Genomic DNA, 18,330 nt, shown 5'->3' on the forward strand with positions numbered 1-18,330 from the left:
GTTGCAGATCGACTGGGACCGCTGTCTTCCACCGCTCTCTGCGTCCGCCTGCACCAAGCGGTCTGAGCCTCTGCGGCCCTCCTCCCCACTCTGGACGGTTCAGGCTTGGACCGAAAGCCTGGGCCTCGGAGGGGTGGACGGCGCGATGGCGGAAGCGCGGCCCCGGGAGGAGCTGGCGGGCAGAGAAAGGTGGCCGGCGGCCAGCCCCGCCCCTACCTGTGTAAGCCTATCCGCCCGCGCCTAGAGGATAAAAGCGGCCAAGTCGCCCGGAGGTCAGCGAATTCGGCCCCCTGTCGCCCGCCGCTCGGTCCAGCCCGGCCCAGCCAGCATGTCCATCCACTTCAGCTCCCAGGTCTTCAGCTCGCGCTCCTCCGCCTTGCCGGGGCGCGGCACCCAGATGCGCCTGAACTCGGTGCGCCCCGGCGGCTTCGGCGGCAGCAGCATCGGCCTCTACGGCCTTGGCGCCTCGCGGCCGCGCGTGGCAGCGCGCTCATCCTACGGGGGCCCAGCGGGCGCCGGCATCCGCGAGGTCACCATCAGTCAGAGCCTGCTGACCCCACTGCAGGTGAACATCGACCCCTCCATCCAGCAGGTGCGCCAGGAGGAGCGCGAGCAGATCAAGACCCTGAACAACAAGTTCGCCTCCTTCATCGACAAGGTGAGCGGCCCGCGCTGCCCCAAGCCAGGATCCAGGCCCCAGCAGCCGCCCCGCAGCGCACGTGGGCCAGGGGCTGGGAGGGCTGGTGCCTGCTCTCTTTCCGCCGATATCTGGGACTGTACCCTCTCCATGAACCCTGTAGCTATTTTTGTCCCCCTCGGCCTCCAAGCCCTCTCTTCCAGTAAGCTACCCAAATCTCCCTGCTTTTTCCTCCGGGAATGTGTGCGTGGGTCTGTCCGGTTGCCCTGGTGGGCTGTGTCTGTGAGTCGGCTGGGGTTCTTGGGCAGCTTTTGTCATCCGAGTCAGGTTGGGAACTCCAGATGCCAAGGCCAGGACTTCTTTCTCTGGGCCCCCTTCTCTGAGAGGGGACTGTGCGGAGTCAGAGATGGGGCAGGGTGAGATTCTCCCCTCCCCCCCCACTTATTATCTAGCAGATGCTGGAAATAAAGGGCTGGAGGGAGGCAGGCTCCTGGCCCCATCGGCCCCACCTACTTGGTCCTCCATCCTCCTTTTGGTGGTAGGAGGTGAGGTTATACTTGCCCTTGGAGAGAGCCCATCTGGGGGCACTGAGGGTCCTGGGGAAGGGCCATTTAAGAGGTGTTTTTCCTCTTATGTCCCAAAGGGGTGGGGCATAGAGATGGGGGGGAGCGCACTTGTGGGGCTGGACCCAAGAACTAAGGGCTAGCCCCCTGGGCCCCTCTGGCCAGGGCCTCCCCACTGGGCGTAGAGCAGGCTTTCCCTTTCCTGCCTTTGTGCATCTCTCTGCTTCCCTGGTCCCCCATGTCCTCCTCTCCTTCACCCTTCAGACTGTACACATCCTTCAAGTTCTGGGGCAGCCTCCGCAGGAAGCCCCAGGCCCAGGTTCCCCCCGCTGCTGCTCGGCTGCAGCCCCCAGATCCTGCTGCCTGTGTTGCTGGTTTTGAGGAGGCTCGCTTCCCACCACCAGTCATTTTGGTGCTCCGTAGGGACTTATTTTACATTGGCTTGATTGTAGCATCCTGTCTTGAGGCTTTGTTGGAGAAAGAGGGAAGGGGAGAGAGGATACTGAGAGAGGAAGAGATGAGGTCCCAGCCTGAAGGGAGGGGGCCCGAGTCGGGCTGAGGACACAGACAGGAAGGGGGCAGCCGTTCAGAGAGGGAGGTGGAGGCCATCGCCTGTGATGCGATGGGAAGCAGAGGAGGGAGGAGGCCCTAAAGCACAAGCACTGGCACATGTCAGTGACCTGAGCCCTGGACACACTCTGAGACAGCTGAGACAGAGAGTATCCTGGAGGAGAGAGCCAAGGGCTAGGGGCCCAGGTTGGGGGAAGAGCCAGTGGGAGCGTGGATTCTGCTGGATGGCTGGAGACCCTCCCAACCACACTGTGGGTGGCACGGTCTGCCTCTCATGAGTTTCCTCCTCCCGCCCCTTCTAGGTGCGGTTTCTGGAGCAGCAGAACAAACTGCTGGAGACCAAGTGGGCACTGCTACAGGAGCAGAAGTCGACCCAGAGCAGCTGCCTCCTGGGCATCTTTGAGGCCCAGATTGCTGGCCTGCGGAAGCAGCTCGAAGCCCTGCAGCTGGACGGGGGCCGCCTGGAGCTGGAGCTTCGGAACACGCAGGACGTCGTGGAAGACTTCAAGAACAAGTACTGCCCCGCAGTACGACCTGCCGGGATCCATGCCCTGGGCCCATGTGCCCGTCTCAGCTCACCCTCTGCAAATCCTCTCTGGGTCAGGGGTCAGGGGGTACAGCTGCTCAGTACAACAACTCCCAGAAGGGAAGGTCTTGATTAACACGTTCCCTGCTTCTCCTCTCTCCTCTTTGTCTCTGGGGGCCGTTTCCAAGTCGCTCTGGTCCTTTCTTCTGACTTACTCCCGGTGAAATATCTCGGCCTAGCCCTGATCTGCACTGCTCCCTTCGGAAGCCTGACCAAGGCCCAGGAAAGGGCAGGGCAAGAGATGATGTGCGTCAGAACTTGCATGACCCTCAGATTATTCTAGAACAACTCTGTTTTGTTCCCGTGAGGAATTAGAGTCCAGAAAGTTTCAGGGGCTTGATCGAGATCGCATAGTAGGTCACTGGGAGAGCTGGGGCTTGTTTTTGGGCCCCTGACTCCCAGGAGGAGACCTGGAACCAACTTGGGAAGGAAAGAAGCAGAGAGCATGATCATTGTGAGCGATGGGAGGGGTTGTGGGGGCTGGGGGTGGGTGCGGCCAGGGCAGGAACCAGAAAGGAGGCTGTGAGGAGGGGCAGGGAGTGGGAGGCTGGAGGCCGGGAAGGCTGGGTCTTGAGGACAGGCCTTTGAGGTGCCTGCTGAACTCTCTGTTCACATTGAATAGAAACCAAAGCCAGAGGCTGGGCCGGGCATCCCTGCCCAGTGGGCACTCGGGGTAATGAGTGAGTTCTGTGCTCTGCCTGGGGAGATGTATGACTAAGCCGGAGCAGGGACACTGGCTTTGACTGGAGGTAGAACAAACAAAGGCCTCTGCAGAGAGTGTCTCTCCATTCCCAACCACCCCCCCCCCCATCCCCACCCGCGACTTCCCTAGGGCAACAGTCAACAGGATTAATCCCACGGCAGGTGGGAGCAGACAGGGAAGGCCTGGGACGACCCGTGAGCCCCTGCTGTCAGGTGTGCATCTGTGCACACATACTCCCCCAACCCAGAACCCACAGAGCACTTTCCTGGGGAGCCAGGCTGAGCTCCAGGCTGGGGCTGAAGGAGGAACTGGAAGGGGTCCTGAGTGCAGCTGCCCAGGGAGCTCCTATCTGCACATCCTCTGGGCCCAGTGGCACAGCAGGGGTGGACAGACGGCCTCGCAGATATTTTCCTAACTATTCTAGAGGCCCTGGGGGAGTGGGACTTTGGGGGTCTGGGCTCCTGGAGGGCCTCTGCCTGCCTGAGCATCTTGCTCCCCACTAAAGTTGCCCCACATTGCTCCTGCTGTTCTCCAGAAGCTCGTGGACACTGCTGACTTTCTGTTTCTGACACCTATTTTGAATCCTCAAGTAAATACTGGGTCAGGCCCACCTGCCCTCTTGCTCTGTGCCCTGCTTTGCCGGCGTCCTCCTATGGGCAGGGGGCTGGCTCCTTGGGAGAAAGAGGGATGGGGGTGGGGGCTCTGGGAGTAGCGGTGGGGGCTTGTCACCTAGTTGGAGGCTGGTTCTTCCTCCTTCCTGAGTCCACAAGGTTCCTCCTCTTCAGGCCCCTTCTTCACCCTCAGCGGGTGGGATTAAGCAGGTTAAGGAGTGAGCTCAGGCGTCCGATGGCCAGGCTTCAGGTCCGGGCTTTGCCACTTAGCAGCGTGGTGACTGGACAGAGGACTCAGCCTCTCTGTGCCTCTGTTCCTTTCCCTGCGAATCATAGCACCATTGTTACAGGATTGTTGTAGGGATTAACGGAGAGAATGCAGGGATTAACTGAGAGAATGCATGGGAAGCACAGAACGGGGCAGGCCCCGTACAGAGTGGTCCATAAGCTTGGCTGTTATTCGTCTTGTCACTCCCAGTATATGCAGCCTTTGTCCTTTGATTCACATATGTTCCCAGCTCCCTCACCCCCATGCCTGCCAAGACTCAAAGCCCTAGGAACAGCCATATGGAAAAGTCAGGGACATTTTGTTTCGTAGCTGACACCTGTTTTTTCAGGTGTGTCATTAAGGAGGGGGTAAAGGTGATGCACGGCAGACTTTCACACCTGGATATGGGGGGATGGAGGCAGAGCTGCACCAACACCACGCTCCCCTCCTTTACTGCAGGTACGAAGATGAAATTAACCGTCGCACGGCTGCTGAGAATGAGTTTGTAGTGCTGAAGAAGGTGAGGGGGTCAGACAGGTAGGGTGGGTGGCATTGTAGGAAGCACAGGGGACAGGGGACCACATGCCTCTCACCTGAGCAGCCAGTAGGGACCTGTGGTCAGGGTCTGGCTGGGTCTATAAGAAGGGAGCGATGGGCTTGGAGAAGGAGAGATCTGGAAGCCAGCCATTTATAAGCCTGCTTCGTGTACGTATGTGAACATATGTGCCTGCATGTCTGTGTGTGTGTATTTGTGTGTAGGTGTGTCTGGCGAGTCACTAGACTTGTTTCTGGGCTTTTGGAGGGGTTAGAATTATGACTACAGGATGGAGGTTAGAAGGGACGATTTCAACCCCAAATAAGGAAGTGCTGTATCAGAACATCTAATTACAGTTGAGGGTGGCACATGGCGTGCCGGAAATATTTACTGAATGAATGGGATGGGGTGCCTTGAGGCAAAGTGAGCTCCCCGTCCCTGGAGGTGTGCAAGTGAGGTCAGAAGGCCTTAGGAATATCTTAGAGGGGATTGACTTAAGATTCTGATTCAAAACACACTCACTCAGTGTTCCAGGCCCATCCACAGAAATGTAACCTGCCCCGGAGTGCTGGGCCCTTGGAGATTCAGGGATGAGTGGAAGTGAGCCCTTTCCACAGGAGCTTAACCACAGCAAAGGATGGCTCTCAGGGGCCCAGACTTGCGGTGTTATCTGTTGCCCACCTGCCTTATATCACCCATGCTGCAAGCTACATATTTAGGCTAGAGATTTGCCATCTCTGGGAGCGGTGTCCTGGAGTCTGAATGATTTCATGCTCTCCCATTTGACGGATGAGAAGCTGAGGCTGATAAAGTTGAAGTGATTTGTTCAAGGTCACATAGCTAGTAGGCGGCAGAGCCGGGGGTGTGTCTAAACCACTAAAGCCTTTAGGAACTGGTAAAGCGCTAGGTTTGGGGCTTCAGGCTGCTCTGGGCTATCAGCGCTGAGTAGGCACCTCCAGTCCTGGGGCTGCGCAGAGATGATGTTCCTCTCGAGCCTGGGCGGGTCCAGTGGAGGGAACTTCCCACCGTGGGCGTGTCAGGCAGCCTGGAGGAGCTGTATGTTTCTTGGTAGGGCAGCGGTGATTGGTCCTGGGGGTTGGACAGTACTGGCTTGCTCCCACCCCTAAGTGTTTCTCGAACTGAGGACATGGTGTCCCTCTCCCCCTTCTTACCACCACCCCTCCCAGGATGTGGATGTTGCCTACATGAGCAAGATGGAGTTGGAGGCCAAGGTGGACGCCCTGAATGATGAGATCAGCTTCCTCAGGACCCTCTACGAGGAGGTGAGGACCTCAGGGGTGGGAGATGTGCCGCAACCTGCATGTCCTAGCCAGGGGGCTATCTGGTCCACCCCCTGCCTCTGGGTCAGCCGGGGTGTGTGTTGGGTGCATGTAGGGGAGTTGATCCTACTCTTTATTCTTTCTGGATTCAGGAATCCATGGTAGGCGAGGAGTTCAGTAGGAGCTGGGGCAGCACACCAGGGTGGGATGATCATTTGTCAGGAAGGGGGATTGGGAGGGGCTGGAAGAAACCAGGAGGATGTTGAGGGATCCGGGCTGTGACAGGGTTCACAGGTGGGCTGGGTGAGCTTGCAGGGGAGCCTGAGTCAGGAGAGACTGGAGTGCCTGAGGGTTTACGCCCACAGCTCGGCCACCGTCTCTGCCTGCTCCTCCCATCTCCCCTCCTGCTCATGCTTGCCCTGCCCTGGGCTTCCAGTTCCTTTCCCTCAAGGGGATTTAAAAACCTCTTCATTCCGTCAGTGTGAGTCTCTGGCCTTAGGCAGAAGATAGGGTGGCCGATCATCTGGCTGCTCTGGGACACAGGAAAACGTGAGGCAAATTACAGACCAGTTCTCATTTCTCTTCAGTCTGGTCTTTACCTGCACATCCAGCCTCCATTAGCAACTCCGAGAGAATTTCCACGTGTGTTAATTTCAGGGGCTGGATCCTTGAGGCTGACTTTGGGTACTTCTGGTCTCAATGTGGGCCTTCATATGTCTATCACATGTTATATATATGTGTGTGTGTATGTATATACATGTATATATAATTATTTTCCTCTCATTATGAAATACATACTCATTGCAGAAAATCTAGAGAATTAAGTAAAGCATAAAATTGAAAACAAGTTTCCTATACCTACTCTTATCTTGATACCTACCTTTTCAGACTTCTTCTGTGCATATATACACATAGAGATATAGAAATACATATATTTAATAAAATAGAATCATACCTTTTTTCATGTAACAGTATATACCACAGATATAGTTCCCTGTCCGTAAATACGGCTGTATCATCGGTGTTAAAGGCTGCAGAGTGTGCATAATAGGGTGGAACATGACTTATTTTACCCACCCCCTTGTGACCCCCTTCACAGCAGAGCTCAACTCCACTAGCACCTCGCAGCCAGGAGCCGCCGCAGTTCACCACACTGTCACTTGTCTGTCCGCTGTGATCCTGCCAGACTCTTTCATTTCAGAAGGTGCTAATGGGCTTTTCTGGGAGCCAGGGCTGGTGGAGCTATTTAGTAGGTGCTGGGTCTGTGCCCCCTGGCTACCTGGTGACTCACTCCCACTCTGGCCTCTTCTCCCTTTTTCTTTCCCTAGTGTGCGGGGAATCCCAGGATGGGCACGGGGACAGGGATGGGTCATGCCCCAAGTCCTGATGTTCTGTTTGGTCCCTACAGGAGCTGAAAGAGCTGCAGTCCGAGGTCTCAGACACGTCTGTGGTCCTGTCCATGGACAACAGCCGCTCCCTGGACCTGGACGGCATCATCGCCGAGGTCAAGGCCCAGTACGAGGAGATCGCCAACCGCAGCCGGGCCGAGGCCGAGGCCTGGTACCAGACCAAGGTGGGTGGCCGCTGGAGGCATATTTTCTCTTCCTGGCAGAGTCCTCGGTGGCGGCTTCCCTTACTCCTCACCCTGTCTCAAGCCTTTGGGGTCTGGGTCCCACTGTGCTGACAGACACCAGGGATTAAATCTGTGGTGGTCTCCAGTGTCCTGGGAATAAGAGGAAGAGAAGGCCAGGTCCCTGCCCAGGGCGAGATTCCAGCCTGATGTAGGGGGAGAGGGCAGAGGAAATGGACATGGATTAATAATTATTATAGCTAAAATCTGGCAAGTAAGCACAATGCTAGGCAAAGTTTCAAATGTTTTACCTGTATTGACTCATATAACCCACAGAACAGCCCTGTTAGGTAGGCACTATTATTATCCCCCTTTTACAGATGAAGAAACTGAGGCATGGAGAGGTTAAGTGATTTGTCTAGCTCTGCACAGCTAGCAGATGGAAGAGCAGGGACCAGATCCTGGGTCCAAGGGCTCCAGAGCAGGTTTAATCGTTATATGCACTGGGTGTGGGCAGGGCAACTGACAGTACAGGTGCTGAGGGAATGGGTGGGGAGGGGGTGTGCTGGGGCAAACCAGTGATCTGGGGGAGGGAGCCTGAGGGTTTAAAAGCAGCATAGAGCAATGTCTCTGCAGAGATAGGGAGTCATCCGTGGTGCGTGGGAGGACACATGCATGCCAATAACGACTTACTGTGTGACACTAGGCCAGTCCCTTCTATCCTCTGGGACTCATTCTCCTCATCTGTAAAATGGGTGGTGCTGACGAAGAGGTTAATAGGTGAGGATCTCAGACTTCCAGTGATTCTCCAGCATTAGGACATAATGGGAATGGGAAGAGCCCCGGGATCAGTGGGAATGGGCCCGGTGAGCCATCCTTGTCCTCCCCATCCTGGCTGGCAGGTAACTGAACCCCTCCCCCACCCCACTGTCCGGGAGTCTGGCCTCCTGGCATCGGGCAAAGCTTGCTGGGAGTCAGACTGTCCCTCCCTGGGAAGATAAGCTGGGAGGGCTTGTCACTCAGAACCTGGGGCCTTCCTTGGGTCGGGAGAAGACAAGTCACCTGTAATCACGGCCCACCCCTTGCCATACTCTTCTGTGTGGTCCCTCCAGTTTGAGACCCTCCAGGCCCAGGCTGGGAAGCACGGGGACGACCTCCGGAATACCCGGAAAGAGATTGCGGAGCTGAACCGGGCCGTCCAGAGGCTGCAGGGTGAGATCGACAGCATCAAGAAGCAGGTGGGCACCAGCCCTTCTCCTTGGGGCATATGAAGGGCAGCCGGCTGGGACCACGCTCAGGATGAGGAGCAGGAGGCTGGGGGCGAGGGTGTCAACCCCGCCCCTGCTGCTCTGGGGACGAGGCTGGTGCAGCTCAAGTCTCTCGGGCCCACCTGTGAGCTCTCTAGGACGAAATGTTCTTGGCCAGGTCCTGCTTGACTGAAGGGAGAACAGGAGTCCTAGCCGGGCATAGAGCTTGTGGAAGGAGCCTCAGGCTGGCTGGCTAGACTAGAACCACCATTCGTTACCACACTGGTACTGAGCCCTCTCCTTGCACCTAGCTCTGGGTGCGATGTGTACCTGGGGGAAGGGGTGTGGGGGGTGGCAGGCCGGAGGCCAGCAGAGTCCCTCACTATGACTCCCAAGGCCCCGCCCCACCTGCTGACCTCACTCCTCACCACTCCCTCTCTGGCTGCGCTCTTGCTTCCTGTAGCTTACATTTGCCAAGCATCTTCATGCTTCAGGGCCCTTGCACTTGGTGTTCCCTCTACCTGGAATGTGGTTCTCCCAGCTCTGCACATGGCTGCCCCTTTCTCACCCCTGGGGTTTAGGACAAAAGACCTCTTCTCAGAGATGGCTTCCTCAGCCACCCAGCCACTCTCTCAGCAGTCTGTGTGAGCTTCCTGAAACACCTATCACTCTCTGAAATTTTCTGTCTTATTACTTTAGTATTGACTTATTAGGTAAGACTTATTAATTAAGTATAAATAAGTATTGTCCCCTACCTCCACTGGGATATTACAAATGCCTTAAGAGCAGGGGCCCCCGTCTGGTTCACTGCTCCTCCCTTCCCAGCACCGGACACATAGTCAGGGCACAGGTCTCAGACGACAGACTGATGCGAGGAGGTGCTGTGAAGCTGGGGTGGGGGGTATTGATGAGGAAGGGTCCCCCAAGCCCTGACCAAGGCATGGGGGTGGTCGGGGCAGCTAAGCCTGGGCGGGTGTCTGCAGTGGGGAGGGAGGGAAGCTGATGGGTGGTGACTACTTTCCAGATGAGCCGGGGGATGGGATGTGGGGGTGATCTACCCAGAAATGTCCTCCCCTTGGAGCCCTGCAGGCCTTTTTACATGAGGGCGAGGGTGGAAGCTTTCTCCTGGCACAGATTCAGGGCTGTGAGTCACCGGTGCAGCAAGCCAGCATCCAGCCCTGGAGGGGAGGCACAGAATGATGAATGGCGGTTTCCTAAACGCCGCAGCTTCTGCCACATCCGGTTCTCCTCTTACCCAACAGGGCAGAGCCAGACCCTGGAGCTGCAGTGTCTATCACCGTCGGGGTCTCAGAGGCAGTGGCATGGCCTTGCCAAGGGGGCACCAGTGTGACAGGAAAGGGCACTGACCAGTGGATGGGGGCAGAGGGCATCAGCCAGCCTCCTGGGCAGGACTGGGGGCGTTGGGCAGAGAGGAAGAGTGCGTGCTCTGAGGGGAGAGGGTCTGAGGGCAGAGCACGGTTGTGAGAGGGCAGGAGGAGGAGCACCGCGCTAGGGGATGGGGATGGTGGCTCTCGGGGCTGAACAAGAAGCGGCTCAGGACTAAATAGGCTCCTCTAGTGAGGGACGGGCCACGAGAGAGGGAACACTAAGGCCAGGCAGGAAGCGGCAGCTGCTGCTCACGTCCGTCGTGAATCACGCCACCCCTGCCCAAACCTGGGGCCTGTTGACTCGGAGTCTAGGGGTTCCAAGCAGCGTCTCTGTACTCCAAGTCTCCCTGTTCTGGGCCTGTTCCAAACTGGTTCCTATTTTGAAGGTGTTTTTGGTTCTGGTCAGCTGCCTGAAATTTGAGGACTAAACTAGAATCCCGTAGCCTTGGAACTCCTCTAGCTAGGGGTCAGGTGTGCGGGCATTTGTAAATCATAATAGCATTTACTCATAATAGTGATCGTAATAGCATTTATTAAATGCTTGCTGTCTACCAGACACTGTGCCAAAGACTTTTGTATTATTTCATTACTCGCAATATCTCTCTATACATACTGTGATGACTGCTATTTTAGAAAAGAGGAGACTTTTGGCTTAGAAGGGTTGATTCATCCAAGATCACATGGCTTGTAAGTGGCAGAGCCAGAAGTGGAAGCTACGCATTGGGTATCAAAACCCATGTTTGAAACCCTTGGGATTCCCTGGTGCTTGGGAGAGGAGGCTGGTGCCAGTGAAGCCACCGTCAGCAAGGTGCCCAGATGCTCACTGCAGTATGGGGAAGCAGGAGGGCAGTGGCTGGTGAGGCCTGCCCCCCCAGCTCAAAGCCCCACTACTCCCCACAGCGTGCCAAGTTGGAGGCTGCCATCGCCGAGGCCGAGGAGCGTGGGGAGCTGGCCGTCAAGGATGCACGTGCCAAGCAGGAGGAGCTGGAGGCCGCCCTGCAGCGAGCCAAGCAGGACATGGCCGGGCAGCTCCGGGACTACCAGGAGCTCATGAGCACCAAGCTGGCCCTGGACATCGAGATCGCCACCTACAGGAAGCTGCTGGAGGGCGAGGAGAGCCGGTGAGGACAAAGAATCTGGAGAGGGGATCCTTCTGGGGCTCAGTGAGGCCTGGGGCTTGACATTCATCCATTTGCAAGCATTTCCTGTGTACCCTCTTCTGCAGGGCACTGCGTGTGGGAAGTGCAGGGAGGGTACAGATGATGCTTGCTTCTTTGCCCTTGATGAGATGACTTTCGAGAGGGAAAGACCATATGGTGTAAGCTCAGTGGGAAAGTTGAAGTAGTAACAGCGCTTTCGTGTGTGTGTGTGTGTGTGGGGGGGGGGGGGGCTATTAGCAAGGTTATCTTATTTGATCTTCAGAACACATCAGGTAAGCAAGACAGGTATTACTGACTCCTTAGTGTACAAAGGGGAAATTGTGGTTAGTTTCATTAATTGAGGGGACAGGGCCAGTGTGCAGTCAAGCTCTGCTGATTCCTGGTCCAGGCATCTTCCATGGCGACAGGCTGCTTCTCACTACATAACTGAGGGCTAAGTCACGTGGTATTGACTGAGCGTGGTAAGGAGGTAAATTTCCCCTGTCTCCAGAAATATTTGCATACTCACCTGCAGCCTGAGATGAAGCTGGGTTGGGTTAGTCTTCCAGGGAATTCTTCACAAAAAACTCCACATCTATGTCCATGAAGTTGGGTCTTCATTAGTACCTTGAGGGCTTGATTGACTCATTCAGTCAACAGACAAGTGGCCTGGAAGCTTCCTAGTGTCCCCATCTCTTGCCCTTGACCTTTGCCCTGCCCCCTTCCAGGATTTGGGGCTGCAGCTGGGCTTCCCTCACTCCCTCCACTAAATTGAGGCCTCTCCTCCTCTCTGCAGAGTAAACTCATCCCCAAGGCCAAGGGCTTGGTGACAGTGCGACTGTGAGTCACAAAACAAACACCCAGCTGTCTCGGATAGATTTTTAATTTCCAGGGCAAGACCTGTTTCAGCCCCACAGCCTGCTTATAACCACCCCCTCTCCTCCCTCCCCACTCAGTCCCGGCTGGAGCTGAATTCACTCAGTCAACGATTCACTAATTATTTCAACACATATTAAGTAATTACCGTGTGCCAGACCTCATGCTAAGGACTGGAGATGCAGGAATCAATAAGCTCCAGCCTGCTTTGAGGATTTTATGATCTGGTTAAGAGAGGCAGCCATCTACATAAACAACGAGAACAGCTACCATTTACAGAATCCTGTGTGCCTAGGGCTTTAGGTAACTTACGTTATTTAGCCCTCACAAACAACACTGAGGTTGGTACTGAGTTAGGCCCCATTATAGGTGAGGAAGTGGAGACTCTGAGACATTCCCAAGGTCATGTAGCCAGTAGGCAGGAGGGCCAAAGTGAAAAGGCTGAAGGAAGGCTGAACGTGTGGGGACAGAGGAAGGAACCTCAGTTCTGCTCAGGGCCTGGACGGAGGGGTACGGGAGTGCTTCCTCCAGTGCTGAGGAGAGAGCAGCCCTCACAGGTATCTCCTCTGCCCCAGGATGACCGGAGCTGGAGTGGGAGCCGTGAACATCTGTAAGTCCTTGGCTGCGGGCCCATCACCTATGCCATCCACACTAGGCTGGGTCTATTGGATGGCACATCGGCCTGAAGGCCTGGCCTTCTGGAGGCTGGGAGCCTCCTTCCCTTCAATAGCTTTCAGCAGGGGCCTGCAGCTCCCATCCAGAGAGGCTCAACAGCCCAGGAAAGCTATGCACGGGACAGGGTGGGTGGGGGCAGTGTGGAGCAGCCCTCATCTCTGTCTGAGGCTCCTTCTGGGTTGGCCCCTGGCTGTTGGTGGGAAGGGAGGTGGGTGGGAGGAGGGAGACGGGCAGCTATGGCAGGAGGGCGGGGGCCTCGGGTAGTGGGCCTCACGCCGATGGAGACCTCCTCCCTTCTCTCTCAGCTGTGGTCAGTTCCACGGGCGGTGCTGGCAGCCGGCTGACCTTCGGGGGAACCATGGGCAGCAATGCCCTGAGATTCTCCAGTGGTGGAGGGCCTGGGACCCCCAAGGCCTATTCCATTAGGACCACATCCGTCCCCGGCAGGAGCACCCGCAACTGAGTCCCTGGTGTGGGGAGACACCATCGTCTCAAGAGGACCTCCATCCCTGGTCCCATCCCTGGTCCCAAGACTGCAAGGCAATCTGAAAAATGATGTCAGAATAGCTTCCAATAAAGCAGCTGCTTTCTGAGGCTTGGGTGAGCCCATGCCCACCACCTGGTATCCTGGCTTCATTAGGCTGGGCGGGGAAGGCGGTGGGGAGGGGAGGGCTCGAGAGCACAGGGTCTGCCCTGATAACTGGGACAGCACATTGGTGACATGGGGGTGCTGCTCTATGGAACTTGACTCTTATCCAGAGTGAGGCCTTGACCCCTCCCAGGGCTGGGCCTGATTCCAGCTCCTCTCCTGAAGAAGCCCAGAAGCCCCTGGAAGTTCTGGCTCCGCCAGGAAGTGGGCACTGGAGTCCTCTCCTGCTGAGGGGGTGGGAGAGCTGTTTGCACCCACCCGCTCCCCCAGCCAATGCCCTGTGCTGTCAGAGAACATAGTGAGAAGTGAGAGGTGAGAAGTGTGTGGTGAGAAGACCACTCATTTAGCTGCCCTAGGTCTGGGTTTGGGGTGGACCAGCCAACTGGCAAATCAGCCCTTCCTGGGAGAGAGAGGGAGCCAGGCGGGGCATAAAGTTGTCCCCTGGGAGACGCAACCTCAGTCACCGTGGGAGGGTTTAGGAGGCAGGGGAAGCAGCAGCAGGTCCACACTGGAGGGGCCCTGGGACCAGTCTGTCTGTTAGAAGCCACAGGCGTCCAAGCCTCCAGAGCAGCCGGAGGCAGGGTTGGCTCTTTGCCCAGGGCTGGGGGAAACCAGTCATTTAGACTCTTGGGGATGGAGGGGAGCTGCCAGAGCTGTGGGCGAGGAGCCTGCCGTCCCTGGAGGAAGTGAAGAGACAAGCGGGGAGAGAGATGCAGGAGGAGAAGGCAGCAATTGCGGCAGGTCAGGCCGTCTGGTTCCTGAAGCCCTTCCGCCGCAAGCCCAGGGGCTTTCCGAGCTCTGGGACCCGCCGCCGCCGCCGGAGGCAGGGACGGTTGGCTCGCGGAGCGGTGTATTTACGAAGCAGAAGGCACCAAGCAAACCGCACCAGCTGGCTGCCGCCACTGCTTTGGCCGCAGGGCGAGCACACGCCGGTGCTCACCCCCAGGTTCCCGCTGCAGCGGGCGCTGCAGACGCTGCCCGTCACCGGCCGGGAGCCCGACACGCAGAGGTCCCCACAGACGACCCCACCCCGGGAGCTGCTGACACCTGCGGGGGACGGGGGAGGGGAGAGAACAGGGCTGAGTCGCCTCGCAAGGTCGTCACCAGCGGCTCCTGCCTGCGGGCCAGAGTCCCCCCACACCCTCTTCTCTTGCTCAGAGCTCCTTCCCTCTATTTCTATTCCCCCTTCCCCCTCAAACAACCTCACACCTGGGCACTTCTTCCAGTAGTCTAACCTCAAGCATCCTTGATAAACTGTTAGCCCAGCCCTCCCTATAGGCTGAAATAGCTATTTAAGTTATCATAATCATTCACTGCCACATCCCCCTCCTTCCTTTCAGGGTCTTAAACTGTGGCCCCCGTCCCCCCCCCTCCCCCCGCCTCCTGTTTTTGTAAATAAAATTTTATTGGAGCCCAGCCACACCTGTTCCTGAAGTATTGCTATGGCTGTGGCTGCTTTCACATTACAACAAGCTAAGCAGTTGAGCGGAGACTGCATGACCCGCAAGCCTAAAATATTTACCATTTGGCCCTTTAAGAAAAAGACTGACCACCAGGAGCCCCAAGCTCTTATTTCAGAACCCACAGTATAGATAACTTACAGACATTTACAACACCAATGCCCTTGAACAAACTTGTGGGGAGAGGAAAGAGTCAAAAATTAGTTGGGGGGAGCAGAACTTGCAAATTCCCTCCTCCAAGTAATCATGATGCAAATTAGATGCAAATAATATGCAAACAGGCTCCTAGCTCTAAGCACAGCTTGGAGGATGAAGAAACATCATCCCCACAGATGTGGTCCTCACCTGTGCTCCTTGCCCGCCAGCAGGCGCCTGTAGATGGCGATCTCGATGTCCAGGCCCAGCTTGGAGTTCATCACCTCCTGGTACTCCTTGAGCAGGCAGGCCATGTCCTGCTTGGCCTTCTGCAGGGCCTCCTCCAGCCCGGCCAGCTTGCAGTGGGCATCATTAAGGGCCGCCTCGCCCTGCTGCTCTGCCTCGGCCACGGCGGCCTCCAGCTTGGAGTTCTGGGGGACAGGGGAGGGTCATTAAGGCTCCTTCTTCTGGACTTAGGGTAAGAGACTAGGTATCCACTGACCATTGACTATCAGAGGAAGAAGGGGCCTTACTTGTTTGTTAGGTCAGGGGTTGCGAATTAGTGCTCTTGGGGAATGTTGGCACAGTGTCCTTAGTTTTTGTAATTTAATGTAAAAATCCAAATTCCTGGCTTCTCTTGAAAAAACCAGAGGATCCGGCCACACTGGACCTGCATTTCTGTAGGGCCTGCCTCAGTTGGATCTGATCAGCTCTGCCCGTTTGTTTTGTTTTCCAGTTTACCACACCCTAGTGCCTTCAGTACAGCCTGCTCCACTCACTCACTAACCTCTGGGGACATTAAAGTGTGTGGTCAGTGATCTAGAACAATGGGCCAGAGGGGTGAAATGACTTCCCCCAAATCACATGGTGAGCTAGTGGCAGGGCTGGTTTGAGAGCCCAGGTTTCCTGCCTCTCAGGCTGGTGCTAGTTCCTCTGCCCCATTCTGCCCCTGGGACCATGAAAGCCCTGGTCATTCCGTTCCCCTCCACAGCCCTCCCCCTGCACCCCACATTCAGCGGGAACGGAGAGCATTCTCCATGGAGAAGACTTGCCTAAAGTTTGATGTTGCTCCTCTTCCCACACTTTGGCAAGGTGTCTGACTTGAATCCCCCTGCTGCAGGCCAACCCTGTTCACGTTTTACGCTGAGGGGTGGGCCAGGCTTCTGTACCTGGCACTTGGCGTTCTCAACCTCAGCCGTCAGCCTCTGGATCATGCGGTTCAGCTCGTTGATCTCCTCCTTGGTGCGGCGCAGGGTCTCCCCATGCCGGATCACCGTGGCCTTGATCTCCTCGCATTGGGGGGAAGCACAGATGCTCATGGGACACGGGATATGCCGTCGCATTGAGCCCCACAGTTTGCACATCGGCCACCCCATCCTGAGAGCTGCCTGCCCTTCCCTTACCCATCCCACCTAGACAAAGGCCAAAGCCCTTTTAGCATCCCTCCTGCTAATACTTTCAGCCTTTAGCATCCCTGTTCTGGGAACGGGGCGCTGGGCCACTCATCTTGCTGGGGTACCAGGACTCAGCGTCAGCCCGGCTGCGGCTGGCCATGTCATCGTACTGAGCCTTGATCTCGGCGACAACGCAGTCCACATTCAGGTCCCGGCTGTTGTCCATCCTGACGATGACTGAGGTGTCTGAGATGTGGGCGTGGAGGACTTGGAGCTCCTCAGGGGAAGTGGGGGAGCGGTAAGAGCTTCTTGGACCATAGCCCCGCTCCCAGAAGCCCTCTTTCTCATGGTCCTTCCCTGTCCCCTGCCCTTGCTTCTTCCACAGCCTCGCTGTCTGAGGCCCCAGTACAAAGGTGACATCTCCCCTTCAACCCTGGAACCTCTCAGGACCAAAGTCCCAAGGCTGAGAGGAGCCCAGCTCTGAGGCTTGCTGCCTGATTTCAGTCAGGGCCTCTGAAATCAGGCAGCAATTTACAATCTGTGCCTGATTTGTGAATGTACAATTTGCGATCATTATCACCACAGTAACCAGGAACAACAGCTTGTTTGGGTTTGGCAGATAAGACAAGAAGCTATACTTTTTCATCTTCTGACAGTAAACCTGCCTCGGGTCCCTCAACTCTGCCCTGTGCTCCCCTCACCCAGGGGTTTCGGAAGCCAAATGGTGGCAAGTCCTTTCCAATGTCCAAATACCATCCTCCTTGCTGCCCCACTGCTCTGTGGCCCCTCACCTCTTTAAACAGCTGCTGCAGGAAGTCGATCTGGGTCAGGGCCTCCGCATTGGCCTCCAGGTCTGACTTTTGCAGGTAGCCGCAGTCCACATCCTAAAGGGAGAGGGTGGCACAGGAGTCTCACTGGGGAGACAGCACAGAGCTCTCCCTACCAGGGAGGGGTACCCCATCAGGCTGGGCACACTCTCTGGGCCCTCCTTAGCTGCTCATTCCAGTGCCTGGTGTCATGGCATTGATGAAGTCCTTTACTCAGTTCAAGGGGTCAGAAGCAGGTCTGGGTAAGGGAGGGGGTCTTGAGGTTTCCAGGCATTTCCTCTGGTACCCACTAGGATGATCTCTCTAGAATGCACAGCTTGCACTATCATGAAACTTAGGTTCTGGTGTAAAATGGCTGTTTTAATGATGATCCACCCCTCTCTGCTCTGGAATCTCATGGAAAGAAATCTAGAGATCTGTGGTCAGAAGAAGTCCCAGGGATCAGCTCTGCTCCCAAGCCAATGTGACTCAGGGCGAGACCCTTGCTTGATCTCTGTGCCTCAGTACACTGACGGCAGTTATGCTGAGTCAAGTCTAAGAGGTGAGGAACAACGGCACTGTTCATGCCAGCATCTCCCAGCTGTTGCTGGCCTGAGGATGGAGCCATCCCCAAGCATTCATGTACTCTTCCGTTCACAAAAATTTATGCAGTGCCGATTTTCTGCCAGGCACAGGGCAGAAGGAGGAGGGAAGCCATTGGCCAGATGGGAGTGACCTTGGATGGTGAATGATTACCCTGCTTGAAGCAGGCAGTGTACTCTGATGTCCAGGGCCACCCAGGGAGCACTGGGGCATTTGGGGAAAGAAATAGGGGAGAGGTTGGGCTGTGTGATTCTGGGGAAGTTGCTCAGCTTTTCTGAATCACAGAGAGCTCCCTCTGCCTCTGTCCTTGGTTCTGAGTTGTGGGACATGTATTCTGGGGTCCCTCACCTTCTTCGGGGCCACAAATTCATTCTCAGCGGTGGCCCTTAGTGCCACTTCCTCTTCATACCTGGGGACAAAAAGGGCACAAGTTTCAGTGGCTAGAATTTCAATAGGCTGGGATTTGAAGAGAAAGAAAGAGAATGAAGGCCCAGACAAACACATTCCAGGAACTGGATTTTTTTGGAGGTGGTCATAGGATCAAAAAGTGTCCATCCCTTTCCTCTGGGTACTCAAACCAACCATGTCACCCACTGCTCTTCCTGTTTCAGGGCCAGGGTTGGTGCCTCGCACAT

The 18,330-nt window shown here is 56.1% G+C and overlaps 2 protein-coding genes across 2 annotated transcripts; one reads left to right on the plus strand and one right to left on the minus strand.

The window, feature by feature from the left end:
* Positions 1–244: 244 nt before the first annotated feature.
* Positions 245–13,213, plus strand: KRT7 (keratin 7). The gene is made up of 9 exons (XM_068560461.1): positions 245–658; positions 2,073–2,284; positions 4,398–4,458; positions 5,661–5,756; positions 7,162–7,326; positions 8,436–8,561; positions 10,859–11,079; positions 12,549–12,583; positions 12,954–13,213. The coding sequence occupies exons 1-9, from the start codon at positions 329–331 to the stop codon at positions 13,109–13,111; spliced, it is 1,404 nt and encodes a 467-aa protein (XP_068416562.1). The 5' UTR covers positions 245–328; the 3' UTR covers positions 13,112–13,213.
* Positions 13,214–14,039: 826 nt separating this feature from the next.
* Positions 14,040–18,330, minus strand: LOC137775803 (keratin, type II microfibrillar, component 7C-like). Its single transcript, XM_068561950.1, has 8 exons — positions 18,278–18,330; positions 18,044–18,104; positions 17,078–17,170; positions 16,401–16,563; positions 16,062–16,189; positions 15,103–15,323; positions 14,899–14,930; positions 14,040–14,344 (listed from the first exon to the last, which is right to left on the minus strand). Exons 1-8 carry the CDS (start codon positions 18,328–18,330, stop codon positions 14,040–14,042), a joined length of 1,056 nt encoding a protein of 351 aa, XP_068418051.1.

The sequence above is a fragment of the Eschrichtius robustus genome, chromosome 13, assembly GCF_028021215.1.
Source record: "Eschrichtius robustus isolate mEscRob2 chromosome 13, mEscRob2.pri, whole genome shotgun sequence".
Classification (NCBI taxonomy): domain Eukaryota; kingdom Metazoa; phylum Chordata; class Mammalia; order Artiodactyla; family Eschrichtiidae; genus Eschrichtius; species Eschrichtius robustus.